Below are 14,871 nucleotides of genomic sequence, written 5' to 3' on the forward strand. Positions count from 1 at the left end.
ATGTATGAAATTGGGATGTCATAAGATGTTAAATATGGTTATTATCTCTTGCGCCCACACACTCACGCACATCTGAACACACTGTAAATGCCGCTGCGTTTAACTGATGCAACAGCAGACACATTTCTTCCTCTGTAAGTTTTGTTCTAATCTCCCCAACCAATGACTGGTTTAACACTTTGCTTGTTTATAACTTTTTTTTTTTTGGTCTGTTGTTTCGTGGTCTATTTCTGTGGCCCCTCCACATCAAGGCATTAAATATGATTCTTCTTCATTTCTCCAGCTGGAGATGTGTGAAAGTCTATGGGAGTGTGGGGGCGTGTAAAACCTTCCCTCCCTCTGTGAAAGAGTTAAGTCTCAAGCAGGTGGGAGTGAATTCGTGTGAACCATTTATGTCTTTAGCAGATATATAACCCCCACATGCACACAAAAACACACACACCCACCCCTCCGCCCCCCAACTGTAGCGGGAGTCTGGGGGCGTATTGTGCTGTCAGAGAGATTCCAAGCATGAAAACAACCCCAATCCCACTTCTGACACCAGCAGTTAGCAGTGATTGCTATTTCACTGTCACTTGCACTGGTGGGAGAAAGGTGGAAATAAGAGCTGGGAAGACACTTGAGGGGAAAGCTGGGAAGGTCTCGGATTGGAGAAAAGCCAGAAAAAGGCACAACTTTGTTGATTACACTGTCGTAGTTTTGGTGAGTAAAACTAATCAAAAGTATAGAGAGAAGAGCCCTAAATAAAGGCAATGAGATTCAGGATACGCCTGTTTACACAGGAAGCTATGGCATTGTAAGGATCACTAAGGAGGTGGTAAAAGACAACACTTTCAGTACTTTACAGACTGAGCAGTGGTCTGATCTGGATTGTGTGTCTGTGTGCATGTGTAAGTGTGCCAAAACTGCACTGTTTCCACTTCTGGCAAGCCTTAGTATTTCACTGGCAACTAATCAAGCGTTCCCATGATGACCCTTCTGTCTCTTTGCACTAACAGGCCTGCCACCAGATGCGCCTCTGAATAACAGACAGACGCAAGCACACACACACTCAAACTCACACACACAGTTGGGAAAGACAGGAGATAGTGATTTAAATAAGTAAAGCAAAGTTGGGGAATTCTCTCTCTAGTGAATTCAGCCATGTATGTCCATTACTGGAAGTCCAGCCGGGTCCCTCTAAGGGCATGTAACATTTAGCCCAAAGCAGCGAGCGAGGCCCTCACCACCACAAGTCTCTGGTGTCTCGGGAAAATTTCACAATCATTTGGAACTAATATGAAATCATGGTTGTTTCGATTGCCTGCTCTAACCTCCCTTTCCCCCCTGTGGAGCAGCTGTCTCCAGCATCTTCATGGATCCCAAGGCTACACACACACGGAAACACCATCTGGGACCGGGATTCAGCTGTTCATGTATATGTGTCTGACTAGGCTGTGTGGTATGTGTGCAAATATCCATCACGTCTACATCTGAATCTCACTCTTTCTGTGTGACTTATATGCGCGTATTAATGAATCTTTCGTACATCTGTGTCTGTGTTACTTATGGGGCTCCTGTGGGGTCCCTCACTTTGTTTGCAGGTGTGAAAGCATGTATATGTGCTTGCTAGCATACGCCCCACCTTTACAAGAATCCAGGATTAAATCTGTCCATAAACAGGTGGGACTTATTGGAAAAAAATCACAGATAGACCGCACCAAAAATCCCTGAAACTACATTGTTTTACTGGTGTTACCTATGCATCAATCCCCTGTTTATAGTCGTGGTTTAATTACTAGGGCTGCTACGATATGCTTTTGTCCCAATTTGATTCTGATATTTTTGGTGCCGATTTGATTTAAATTGTGATTCTTACATTTCTTCGATATTGCTGTTTTTTGTAAGTTAAAAACAAAAATAATATATAAAACTTCTTTTTTTGCTCGTCACTTTTATGATTTCAATTAGGAAAAAAACACCAGAGGACCCAGACCATCATTCTGCTGCTATAATGCCCAAGAAGATCAATAAGTAAAAAGATCAATAAAAACAATAAAAATTACAAACATTTTATAATGGATTATTTTTATTTATTTGGAAAAAAGTCAATTTAAAAAAAAAAAAAAAAAATTGTGAAGCAAAAAAATTTTTTTTTCAAAAATTGATTTTCCCACCCCTTATAATTACATCCTAATTATTAACTCAGATTTTGTATGATTTTGTATTCGAGTAAAGGCTCTAGACTTGCATGATATTCTGCACTTCTATTTGCCAAATTCATTGGGATGACTGTACGAGACTGTGGGTACGGTTACATGATATTTTTTAATTAGGAATTAATCATTTGGAATTAATAATTTGGAATGAAATAATTCGGAATTACTTATTCTCTTACAAGTTTACATTAAAATAAAAATTCAGAATAAACGTTTACATGAAACATGTCATCACTTAATTCCTGTTTAGGGCGGCGGGTTGGGAAGGGTTCTGATTGGACAGAGGGTGCACGTGACGTATGACGTACACTGGAAATGAAGAAAGTTGGCTCCCTGCTTCTCGTCTTTTCAGTCATAACTTGCAAAAACTACATAATAAGAACCAGTTTTGACACTATTTTCATTATAAATTTGAAGTAGCAGCTCAACACGAGCATACTATTTCACTTTTTGCAGCAACTGAGAATTAGAAGGAAGATAAACCAACGAACACAGGAGGCAAAACAACGCGCATCATTGGGACAGGGCAAGGTAACGAGCATGCGCAGAACGACCCGAATTAACTTAGAGCTGAGTTAAGGTTTACATGACAGAGGATTAAATAGTTCGGAAAATAAAATGCGAATAAACCAGCCACTTACATCGGAATTAAGTTTAATTCCGAATAGAAATTAGCATTAGGAATTAAGTGTTTACATGGTCGTTTTTCATCAGTTTAAAGCGGAATTAACTTTTATTCGGAATTAAACAGGAATTAAAACTCCCATGTAAACATACGGAGTGTTGCTTCTAGATAGATGTTCATTCACAGAGAAAGGCAGGAAAGAGATGGGAGGATGTGCTAAGGCGTGCAGGAGCCTCTGTTACAGCTCTGATGAGCAACCTCTTAATTACATTTACAGCTAAGTGGAGCAGCGCTAAAGCTCAAGTGAGAGTAGACTGTGGCAAAATCGAACTCTTGGCTCCTTTACTTCACACTAATTAACCCTCCTCTCATCAGCCATCACCATTTGAGTCTACCAAAGTATTCCACTCTCCCCTCTAGCACTGCCCACTTTTCCCACTTATTTGCCTAATTTCTGGTTCTCTCCCCACCTTCATTCCCATGACATGTTTCACCCTCCCCAGGGCACCTCCTGCTGTTCATATTTTCAATTAGACGGAGGGGAGACAGGGATGGTAAGCTAAGGGGAGAGCTAGGGAGCTGGAGGTTGGGTTTTTAACACCTCTGATCCACAGAAGTGTTTTGAAGAGGGATTTGAGGCAAGGTAGGGAGCAAGCAACAGAGGGATGGAAGCAAGGCTGAACACCTGCAGGGGTGGGGAGTATGATAAGCATGTGTGTTGCAATGTGTGACCAAGGAGGTGGGAGGGCTGTGAGTCGCTGTGTGTGGGGGACCTCTATTTACATATGTGCAGAGCGTGTGGATGTGTATGTGTGAATGTGGAGTCTGTGTGAGTATGACTAAGTCATTGTGCAAGTGCGCATATGTGAGAGCCAGAATGGGCACAGCAAGTGAACGTGGCTGGAGGCAAGGTGACATCAAACATTTAAAGTGTCGCTAAGAAGACTGACAGTGTCGATAGATAAAGCAGGAATGTGAGGTGAGCTACGAGCAGCCGTGTGTTTCACACAAAATAGAGCTTGAACTGGATAATAACTCCTAAAACTTGATCAACAGCAATGAAATGATCAAGTTTAACAACTAAACATGAGTGAAATTTTCATACAAGTGATATTTTTTGGCAGACTATCCTCACCACATTTTGACAACTCAAAAACACACACACAGACATATAAATATATCTGAAATACATAGGTAGAGTATTATTTCATATTACCTGGGTTTTTAAAATCAGACATACACATAAACAAAGTCATGAATGTGCTTTTTAAAGGCTGAAAAATATTAAATAGATGAGTGTAATCAATGTTGTTCTAACCATGGTAAGGAAACTGCACGCCATCGTTTTCATGTTTTATCTTCCTCTCCTGCACACTCGCCAAATGGTGCTGCACTGAAAGTGAAGAAGGGTATTGTTATCAATGAGATAGGGGAAGAGTGAGAGTCAAAGAGAGTAAGAAAAGGAGAAAGAATGAGAAGAAGGGGGGGAGACTAGGAGTGGGATTTATGTACGATCAAGGAAGTGAATGACTTATTATGTGCAACAGCATTACATTAACTATGTGATGACTGTCCAAGGTGATGATGAGGAGAGCTGAACCTTTGAGGTAAAACAAACGGGATGAGGGAGGAGGTCTTATCAGTAATAGGACAATGAGGAATGACTAAAAATGAGGTATATTAAATTTTAATGCCTTCAAAATATTTAATGGACAATAAAGGAAGATTACCACTAAACTTAGTCACTATCAATTTTGCTAATAAATGAATTTAATCTTATTAAAACTAGCGTAATAGCTACTTATTAGCATATATTGTTGCTGTTTCTGTAAACTGAATGGTAAATGTGCCACAGGACTTTAAGAACAGGGATTAGTAGGTGAGAGTGAAGGCCTGTGGATGAGTGATAAAGTTGGATGGAGGGATATATTTGGACTTAGATGGCGGTGTGGGGGTCTGACAAGATGGTGCAAAGGTTTTATGATGCTTCCACAGCCAGGGACAGGTGTGGGGTGGGATGAGAAGATACCTGCATCCATGTCACTGGGCCACGCACTGGACTGGGAAGAGCTGGCAGCAGGTGAACGTCCTGGATAGAAAACATCATCTGTGGGGCTCTCCAGCTCGCTGTCATCTAAGGACTTCCTCTTGGTGGAGCTGACAGCATGAGAAGATGTTTGATGGGAGGAGTAAAGGTGGAAGGCAGAAAGAGAGGGACAGATGAGGTATGACATATATATATATATATATATATATAAATATTTAAGTATCTGAGCAGTAAATGTATGGTTCAACAATTAAAATCAAATCAACTAAAAAGGTGATTACATACACAAGCTTCAACTTTTGCACATTAAAGAAGACAACATTACTGATGAAACATCTTAGACTTAAAGAGACAAAGCACAAGAAGTAACAAATGTAAAAAGGAGGAAACGGAAAAGTTAGCAGAGACAGCCAAACAAAGATTGTTTGTGTGCATTTGTGTCTGTTTTCCTATCAATGTGTTTCATTAGTTTGCATCCTTTAGGTGTTTATAACTACCTCCGTGGAAGGTTTGCGTACAACTCCACCTCAGACCTAAATTGACAGCAGGTAAGAAGACAGAAAGAGGAAGAGAAAAGGAAAAAGCAGAAAGAGCCATCATGCATTCATAAAGAGGAAAGCGGCTAACAGACACACACATACACATACATATATATATATATATCTATATATATATATATAGATATATATATATATATATATATACATACATACATACATACATACATACATACATATATACATATATGTATATATATATATATATATATATATATATATATATATATATATATATATATATATATATATATATATATGAAGCTTTAGATTTGTCTCAGATTCTGTGCAAACAAGGAAACTTTCTGGTTTCTTTGTCGCTTGAAAGGAGAAAAAACATATGACTAATTTGGGGAGTAGCTTTATGAGTATTGCTGTAGGTTTGTTATTGTCACTCTAGTACTAATTATACTATTATTTACTGCAGAATAAAACCGCTTGACAAGCTGTTATAACTTCTGCATGTAGGAGACGTCACTGAGAACACAGAGCAAGAGGTGGAAGGGTTTATTTGGAATAGCAGAGGAAGATGTTATCAGTGCACATTGATTGCTGAGGCATGTTATTTTTAATTTGCTGGAGGAAATCTAAGACAACTCGGGAGTCCCAAATACAATAAAAACATTACATTTAAGTTATTCAGTGCTTTAGAAATAAAACCAAAACAAAAAATACTGTTATAAACAACTTAACAGAAGATACATGAAATAATAGGTAAGTTAAATATTATTAGCACTAAAGAAGGTGAGATTAAACTGCTGTGAATTGAGTTTCAGCTGGTAATTAAATCCAAAATGTGTTCCACTTCCATCATCACCCCACTTTGACTTTAATGAATAGAAAACAGACCCAGCTTTTAGGTATTCCTCATGGTCATAAAACATCTTGAAGTCACACAGTTGAAAAGAGAAGAGTAATAAACACTTACTAGACAGTTTTCTAATAAAAACAGATCAGATAAATGGCTCTCCTCGAGTAGACCCAATCAAATATGGGGGTGTAAAGTGATTAAAATTTCTAATCATACTTAATCACACCACACTGTTTAGTTAATTGCAAATTAATTATACATTTATTCTGTGTTTTATCTGGTTAAATTTGATTTTAATCAAAAGATCTAAATGCATGTGCACTCCATGCACTGGCCAGACTGTTCCCATGAAAGAGGAAGCCCTGTGTGATATACAGCCAAACTGAATAGAAAGAAGAATTGTTTTAATTATCATTTTTTAGGCTTAAAGATATGAAAAAACAAATAAAGAAACCCCTCTACCTTTTGAAAAAAAAAAAAATCACTTGGTTATCAAAAACTACGCCAAAAATCTTACTAACTCTTACTGTTTTCATGAAAACAAAGTACCAACCAGAGCCTGCTAATAAAATGCACTTGATTGGCTGATAATGAACAGGTGTGATCACCTTTACAACAGCTAATACTTGGCGGTTTGTTATTCTGGAGCTTTCGACTCTGTCAAGAGATAAAACAGCAATAATCTAAGAGAAGCCGATGTAACTGTTCATCGATCTGGGAGGGATTAAAATGTATTTTCATAGAATATAGAGTTTATTATTCTAAAGTCTGAAAGATCAGCCACAAGTTGCCGGTCTTTCTGGGAGAAAACATCCTGACAAGCTCATTGCAACATTAAACCATGAGATGTTCAGAGAAGCTGCTGGAAAACCCCCCCAGAGCTACATCTCAGACCCTACAGCAGGTTCTACAAGAGCAGTGGTCCTGCAGGTTTATAAAGCGTCCCTGCTCCAACACGGTTGGCTGAATTAAATGGCTCCAACAGCCTTTGAAATTCTGCACAATGACTCATTATTTTCTGCGATGGACTGGCGAGCTGTCCAGGGTGTGCACCGCCTCTCGCCCAGGGTCTGCTGGGATAGGCTCCAGCTCCCTTAATTGGACTAAGCAGTTCGGATAATAAATTATTGAATGACTCCTTATTTTGAGTGAGGTGTGTTGGAGTGGGGACACATTGAAAACATTTGCCCTGCACTACAGGCTTCAGCTACCAGTTAAATGTTAAAGTTTATAAAAAATACGATTAGAAAAAGACTTTACAAGAGCGACTTGTTTGGAAAGGTTTCCATGAGAAAGTCTCTTCATTTGAAGCAAAAATAGCAGCATTGCTTAGGTTTGCAAAGATGCTTCTGATCATGAATAAAATAAACAAAAATGTATTAATCCCAGACAGAAGATTTTGAGCAACATCTGGAACAATGTGGAGATGTGTGTTCATAGTGCGCTGCATCTGATTTGGTGGGAACTAAATGCAGCATGTCAACATCCAACGTGAAGCATGTTGGTAGAGGTCTGATGATTTGGGCTTGTTTTGGCAGGCAGGGAGCCTGAGCAGAGTTCAGTCATTGGGCGGACTTAAGTAGTCTTGAGGCCATCTATCAGACTGCTACAGCTTGACTGAAAATGAGGTCATGCAACAGAACAATAAGCTTTGCACGCATGCAGATCTGCTTGATTCAGTGGTCCTGTCAAACGCCACAAATCAACCTGACTGAAATGGTGTGAAGGGATCGTAAGGGATCGCAATGTTATAAAGAATAAATACTTTCACCACCATATAAAAAGATCTGGAAAATAACTCCAAGTTACTGATGCTAAAAGTGCTTCTGCAAACTGTCAGATCATGGTTGACTTATTTTTTGCACACAGCACAACATTAATCAATGTGGAAACATTTCAAGACACAATTAGTTTATTTATAATTAGCCTTTAAGTATTTAGATTGGTCCATGTTTCAGGATAATGTTTATGGAAACGCTGTAGACCGCATTTAATATCTCAGAAGTGGAAACAGAGATTAATTATGGAAAAGTTTGTCCATACAGTAAAAGTAAGTTATTAACCACAAGCTAGTTAAGCTAATATAGCTAAAGTCTGTGATATCTTAAGATATCAGTGTTTTTTACCACAATGATTTCACTGGAGCTTTGTGTGTTTCTTTTTCACCAAGCTGACTTAAAACTGGTCTTCAACACATACTGTTGAACATGTGATTGGCTCATGTGTGATACCATTGGCTACATGTATCTGGATGTTAATATAAGTTTACTCAGGAAGAAAATAGAATGATTTCCCTTTGCTGACCAATAAAATGCTGCAATATACTACCTTTAACTAAACTGTCAAGTGGATCTGAAAATGGTAAAATGTATTTATATAAAACTATAAAATATTGTAAAACTAATAATAAAAAAGGTCATATTAGAAGTGGGAGAAAGAAATGTTTACCTGGATTTTTTTGTTTTACAATTTTTAAATAGATTTTTTTGGTCAAAACTCGATTTGTATTTTCAATTTTAAGTGTTTCTATATTTCAGGGCGAAATGTTTCTCTTCGACTGTCTTGTAACGTAGACATTTGCAATGTCTGTCCCACTTAAATGACGTCAAAGTCAGATAAAATGCGACATGAACATGCAGACTGAGGTTGGATACATATCTGATTTAGGACCACATATGAAAGTGGTCAGGGTCGGATTAAAAAAACAAAAAAAACAACTGTATTTGTGTCATTAAAAGACTAATATTAATCACATATGGGAAAATTAAGAATTGGAATTGAGATGAGTGTGAATCAGCCTTATACTCCTGAGATTTTACTCATGATAGTGTGAAACTCACACCGCTGTAACTCTGTGCTGCTGTTGTCTGTGTGGAGACAGAGAAAGGACTATTTACCTGGTGGAAGGGGGGGAGGTGAGGGAGCGCCGCCCTAAAGCCACCTGGTTAATGTTGTAGTAGCTGGGACTGCTGTCCAGGTCAGCCAATGAGAAGTTAGGCCCTGACGCTGTGGCTACGGGAGCTGAGATGGACAAAAAGAAAGGAAAGCAAGAGAGAACAGAAATAGAAAGGAGGTAGGGAAATACAGAAATATGAACAAAGATGATGCTGTGGACATTATTCTGGTTTATTTACATTTTCAGAACAACAACAACAACAAAAGTCTGAAATGTATATCCTTTTTATAAGAATATAATTATTGAACAAACAGACTTACACAGAAGATAAATAACTACTGATGTTTTTCCTTCTTTTTAAAATTGTACTTACTTTGTGACACTCTGACCAGCTCCGCCACATTCCACACCCCTGAGGTGACGAAGCAGTCCTGAAAACTCAGGTGTCCTGCATAAAAATGGATTTAATCAGAAAAAACACTCATATAAAGACTTGAACAAATCTCAGTGAATTTCCGATGTTTGCTTTTTAAGTCTTTCTACCTTTGAAAAGCTCAACCACCTGCAACTCTGTTCATGTATGTCTATTCAGATTGGATTAGGCTTACACTGATAAGCATGATGGAATTAATTCTGATATGCGGATTTGAAAGTCTTTAGACATGGACATGCACAAGTTTATACCTACCATTGGGTGGTGGTTTGATGTCTGTCTCTCCCTGTTGGCTTGAGCTGTCTGATTGTCCAGATTCTACATGGAAAAAGACAGAGAAGAACAGATTAAGAACATGGTTATGATCTGGTTTGCAAGCAGAAACTAATAAAAAAAAACAGTCTGTAAATGTAAAAATACTTGAATGAATCATAACTATGTGCTCAAGATGCCAAGACTGTGATATCTGTGGTGTGACAGGAACTAAGAGGGATACGCAGTATGTTCTGGGATATGCTTATACATCTTGTGAATGTATGTCTGTGTGAATTCACACGTTTTTGTGCGACAACCTTTTATCAAAGACTGCCGTCTCCTGCTCCTTCTGTCCTTGCACAGTCAAGGTGCAATGGTTTCCAGTGTGCTGCCACGCTATTGAGTATCTAACCATGCAATCATATTCCTCACCATAATCCTATTTAATACTTTCTTGCTGGTAGGGATTTACTCTGCATAAACAGAGCACCTTACACACAACATGGACACACACAAACATGTGCACTCTCTCCATCTCAATCTGCTTCTCCAATAATTTAGCTTCAAACTTCAACGTATATTATAATCCTTGCATGAAGACGAATATGCATTCAGATGTACACGCAGATGAAATGGGAAAAGCTGACCATGCCAGTTTGGATGCACCAAAAAAAAACAAACAGTTGAGGCAAAGCTCTTTCAGCTCGGATCAAAGTAAGCAGAGAAAAACATTTGCTGAACTGTTATGACTAGTCTTACAAAAGCACTGAGGCTTTGGTTAGAGAGTAAACACAAACACAGTGTTGGCAGCTCAGGTGTACAATTAGGGCTCAACAGGCTGAGTGGGGAAGTTGCAGGCGCATGGGCGCTGAGAAAAGTTGGCTTCGGCCGACAGGGGGGCATTCCTGTGAGGGCTGACTAAATATCAAGTGTCTATGGATGTGTTTAAGGGCACGTAACAGGCTGGGGACGATTCCTCACCCTTCTTGTCAACAAGAGCAGATTGGTAAATGAGTCTGATCCGTATCCTGAGCTTTAAAAGTACGGCGGGGTCCGATGCAGCTGGCTGTCCGTTCAGACCCTGTGATGCTGTAGCGAGCTAACTAGCTAGCTAGAGGAGGTGTTTATCTGCAGGCTGTAGGTGATAACAGAGCACAGAGATTCCTGCCAGCAGCACTTGCCTTGCAGCCACACTAAGCCACAGATTACTGAGCAGAAACAATAACAGACCTGTCTCGCTGCCTATGAAGCACTGCTTATCCACAGAGAGGGAGCGGCGGGACAGACAAGTGCAAGAATGAAGGAAGGAATGAGCACAGAAATGAAAAGCAGCCTCTCTCTTGCTGAATCTCTCGCTCCTCTGTGTCTCTCACTGACTGGGTGTAATCCTGGCAGCCATCTTAGAGCTTGGCAGCCATCTTAGCATTGGCAGTAGTGCCACATTCCAGCTAACTGACAGCACTTGCTCCAAACATACGTGGCTGTGGCCCCCGCCGTGCACGCAACTCAGGCAAATTCAAACACACACTCATACGTGGACAAACACTGAGGTACACATGCAGAGTAAACATCTATGATGGCCAAGAAAAGCTGTTGAGAAAACAACCTGATTTCACTGGACTTTTTACCGTCATGTAGTATTTCACCACAGGACTCGACATTGATGTAAACACTTCTCAAGTCACGCTGCCACTAGGAAGATACACAGCATCCTTACTGTATGCGCAATGTGCTAGAGAGAAATCTTTTAAGCTGATTTCACACATGAACGCCAGAAATTTTGGGGACAAGGTGCCGACAGTTTGGTTCAGACTTTTTTTTTTTCCACATAATTTCTGCTGGAGATTTAACCTGCAAATATAGCTAGCAATGCAATGGAGAGGGTGCAGGGGAATCGCCACCTCTAACAAACAAGACATGCAGAAATAAGGTGTTGAGAGGAGTAGATGAGGGTACTTTCTGTGCTGATATTAATATCATATCCACCTGTATGCATTAACAAACAGAAAGCAACACACTGGTAGCGCCTGCATGTTTCCTCCTAAGGTTGCACAATGTCTCAGCTGCTTTCATTGAAGCTGTTTTCACATGTGCACTGAAGCCTTGAAATGTTCCATAGGTGCTCTGGAGCAGTGGCATGTAAGAATGCAAATGTCCATTAGCTCTGGTCTGGACCTTCTGTAGAGACCCTCCACCACGGTTTTTGGAAAAAATCTCATATGCATAAACCTGTCAATAAATATTTAGGAGCTTTTGCGCCTGAAAAGTGTTCATAAGCTGGTAAATTTTTATCCTTTCTGCTGACCTGAATGCTTCTCTCTTCTCACTCTGTGCCAATGGTGGATATTCTAATCAGCACAACATGAACTCGTCTGCTATTTCCAATGTTTTGTGATTTTACATCCTAATTTCCCCATCATGAGCTGCCTCCTCTTTTAGACAACCCCCCTCCCCTTACACAGTTGCTTCCTCCATTTCCAGTCGGTAGAGCGAATCTTCAGCAAAAAGCCTCCTGCTGTGATGTGCTTGACTGAACAGCAACTGTGGAAAAAGACTGGGCCAAATTTCCCAAACTTTCTGCTGAAACTCTCCCGTGTCCATGTGTAAAAACTGCAGGGAGTGGGTGGACATGAAATCTGAAGTGAATGACGCGATCATTTCCTTTCTCATTTGTATTTGGTTGAAAATACCAACCTATACCACTTGAACCTATACCACTTGTGTTTGCTTATATAGAACATATTTTCCAGATCAACGTGGACCATCTGTCCTTCAACATGGACTTTCTAATTTTAAACCATGGCCTTAGTGTTTCCTAAATTGTCCACTGATAACCTGTCATGACCCCAACAAATTCTGCGGTTGCAACGGTGTGAAAGCTGAAACCCGTGTTAGATAAGAGACTGTCAGGAAGATAAGTGCAGGTCTTGTCAGGTCCAACCTCATAGATTTGACAGTTCCTGAGAAAGTAGGATGCCATTACACTCTTTGTCTTCTCGAATGTTTCTTTATCTGGTTTCCTGCCTGCAAAGTCGACAAAGCTCCTCTGAGCTGCAAAATAAGATAATCTAGCTGGATGTTGATGCTTTCAGCAGCCATGACTCTAGTGTTCTCAGCTCAGACACTTCAGCCAACTAACACTGAGCTTACAACACATCACAGCATCACTTGCTGGAAATGGGTGCCACTGTCGAGTTCAACAGTGCATCATACAGCTGCACAGAGAAGTGTGTGTGTGTGTGTGTGTGTGTGTGTGTGTGTGTGGAGTGTGAGAGGGAGGTAAGACAGAGGTCTGGTTGCTGGTTATCACAGCTCTGCAAGGCTGCAGGCTACAACAGCATTCGCTCCCCATCCCTTTCCCCGCTCCGCCTCCCAACCACACATCCAGCCCCTTATCTTCATACCACAGCCCCCTAAAGCCCTCCCTGCAGCGACCCCAATCAGAGTCCTGCAGCCCCCCCCTCCCTCAGACACCCCGCTGTGTCCACCGCCAGCATTCCTATTTCTAACCTCAAATCTTTCAGCCAACTCTGTTGCCCCTTCAAAAGAGTGAATTAAAAACAAAAAAACAATCCACATGGATACATAACAAATCCAAAGGGTGACCCGGTGATGTTCACAAGAAAGCAAGTTGTGCTCGTTTTCTGATCCCAAATTATGTTTCGTGACCATAGCCATGGCAGAAATTACAGGCTGGCTGCAGACTGGGACAATTCACACAACTGGCATGTAGCTGTTTTTATTAGTGTCTGCTGAAGCGCCACGTTTCATACATGTGCAGCTGAATGGCATCGAAAGAAAGTGATATTCCAGCCATGTGAGTAACAGAGCTTTTAAAAAGCATGTTATTTGTCAGCTAAGAAAAAATGATGTTTTTAGGGGTATTTGGATCATCTGCATTGGAGCAGTTTGTCTTTTTTGTTTAAATGATCTGTGCTCATCACAAAAATGGTGAAAAAACACCTGCATCACCTGCGTACTGGGTAACACTGACATTATCGCACAGTGGGTTTGAGTTTTAAAAGTGGAACAGACCACGATCATTGCAAATATTCATGACAAAATAAACTCAATTTATCATCAATAAATAGCAAAAAGATGATTATTAAATAATAAAAAAGACTAATATATTCTACTGTTTTACTTGAAACTTTAACAGTCCTTCATCCAACAAGAACAAGCTTGGTTTTTAAGTTGAGGCAGAGGGACAACGAAACCTTTGACATATTTAGCAGACAGGAATGTAGAACAGAGGGATTTAGTGGTGTAAGATGAGCAAAGGTATTTCCAAACACAGCATGAAAGCAGTTTAGTGAGTAATACTACCAGTGTCTGAAATTAACTTTTTGACTCATTGGGAAAGGGGGTGTCTGTAGCGTTTCATTTCTCCCATACGCCAAAATAATAAATTGCCCTCTTTAGTCACATATGCACTCATTTCAATACATTATACTGTGAAAATGCAACATTAAGATAAAGGACAAAATCTTAAGCAGAACTGTAAAAACCAATTTGAAAGTACAAACTGAAAACAACCAAAAGTCTTCAACAAAATTTTACAGATGTTTTCAGCCAGTAAATGCACGGATTGGTCATACGAAGCAAGGGACTGAAGTCTTTCCTGTCTGATTTGGTTAAAGTTATCAGTTGATGTATACCTTAATGTAGAAGGGGGAAGTTATACGGTGGACAGTATCCCAGCAACCGTTGGATGAGAAACAGGGACACAGAAATAAACAGACGCTCAGTCATATGTATGGTAGGTTTAGAATCGCCAAATAGTTTAACGTTAGAGTTGTATAATATTTGGAAAACAATATAACTTGTAATAACAGGGAAAACCTGTGGGAGAAAACCAGAGAAACTCATGCTAAGAATGAGCAGCTTTAGGTAACTATAGGTGCATTTCCATTACACCTAGAATTGCGCAAAAACTAAATAGTGCAATAAAAATAAGAACGCTAATGGAATCACATACATTTGGAAAAAAGTATCAAATATTAATAAAAAAGTTTTTAGGCTCTCATGAGGGGGTTTTTCAGATGTTTC

At 39.8% G+C, this 14,871-nt stretch overlaps 1 protein-coding gene across 13 annotated transcripts in view; it reads right to left on the reverse strand.

The window, feature by feature from the left end:
* Positions 1-14,871, reverse strand: part of nfixa (nuclear factor I/Xa) — a 111,004-nt gene that overhangs the window by 18,504 nt on the left and 77,629 nt on the right. For 5 of the 13 annotated variants that reach the window (XM_079264553.1, XM_079264559.1, XM_079264562.1 and 2 more), the window contains exons 3-8: positions 9,823-9,885; positions 9,508-9,582; positions 9,136-9,259; positions 5,368-5,403; positions 4,853-4,980; positions 4,142-4,216 (exon numbers count right to left, since the gene is read on the reverse strand). In XM_079264553.1, coding sequence (XP_079120679.1) covers positions 4,142-4,216; positions 4,853-4,980; positions 5,368-5,403; positions 9,136-9,259; positions 9,508-9,582; positions 9,823-9,885 — 501 coding nt within the window. The remainder of the gene's footprint in view (positions 1-4,141; positions 4,217-4,852; positions 4,981-5,367; positions 5,404-9,135; positions 9,260-9,507; positions 9,583-9,822; positions 9,886-14,871) is intronic. The other 8 variants (XM_079264554.1, XM_079264555.1, XM_079264556.1 and 5 more) reach the window with 3 other exon arrangements.

The sequence above is a fragment of the Telmatherina bonti genome (genome assembly GCF_933228915.1).
Source record: "Telmatherina bonti genome assembly, chromosome: 3".
Taxonomy (NCBI): Eukaryota; Metazoa; Chordata; class Actinopteri; order Atheriniformes; family Telmatherinidae; genus Telmatherina; species Telmatherina bonti.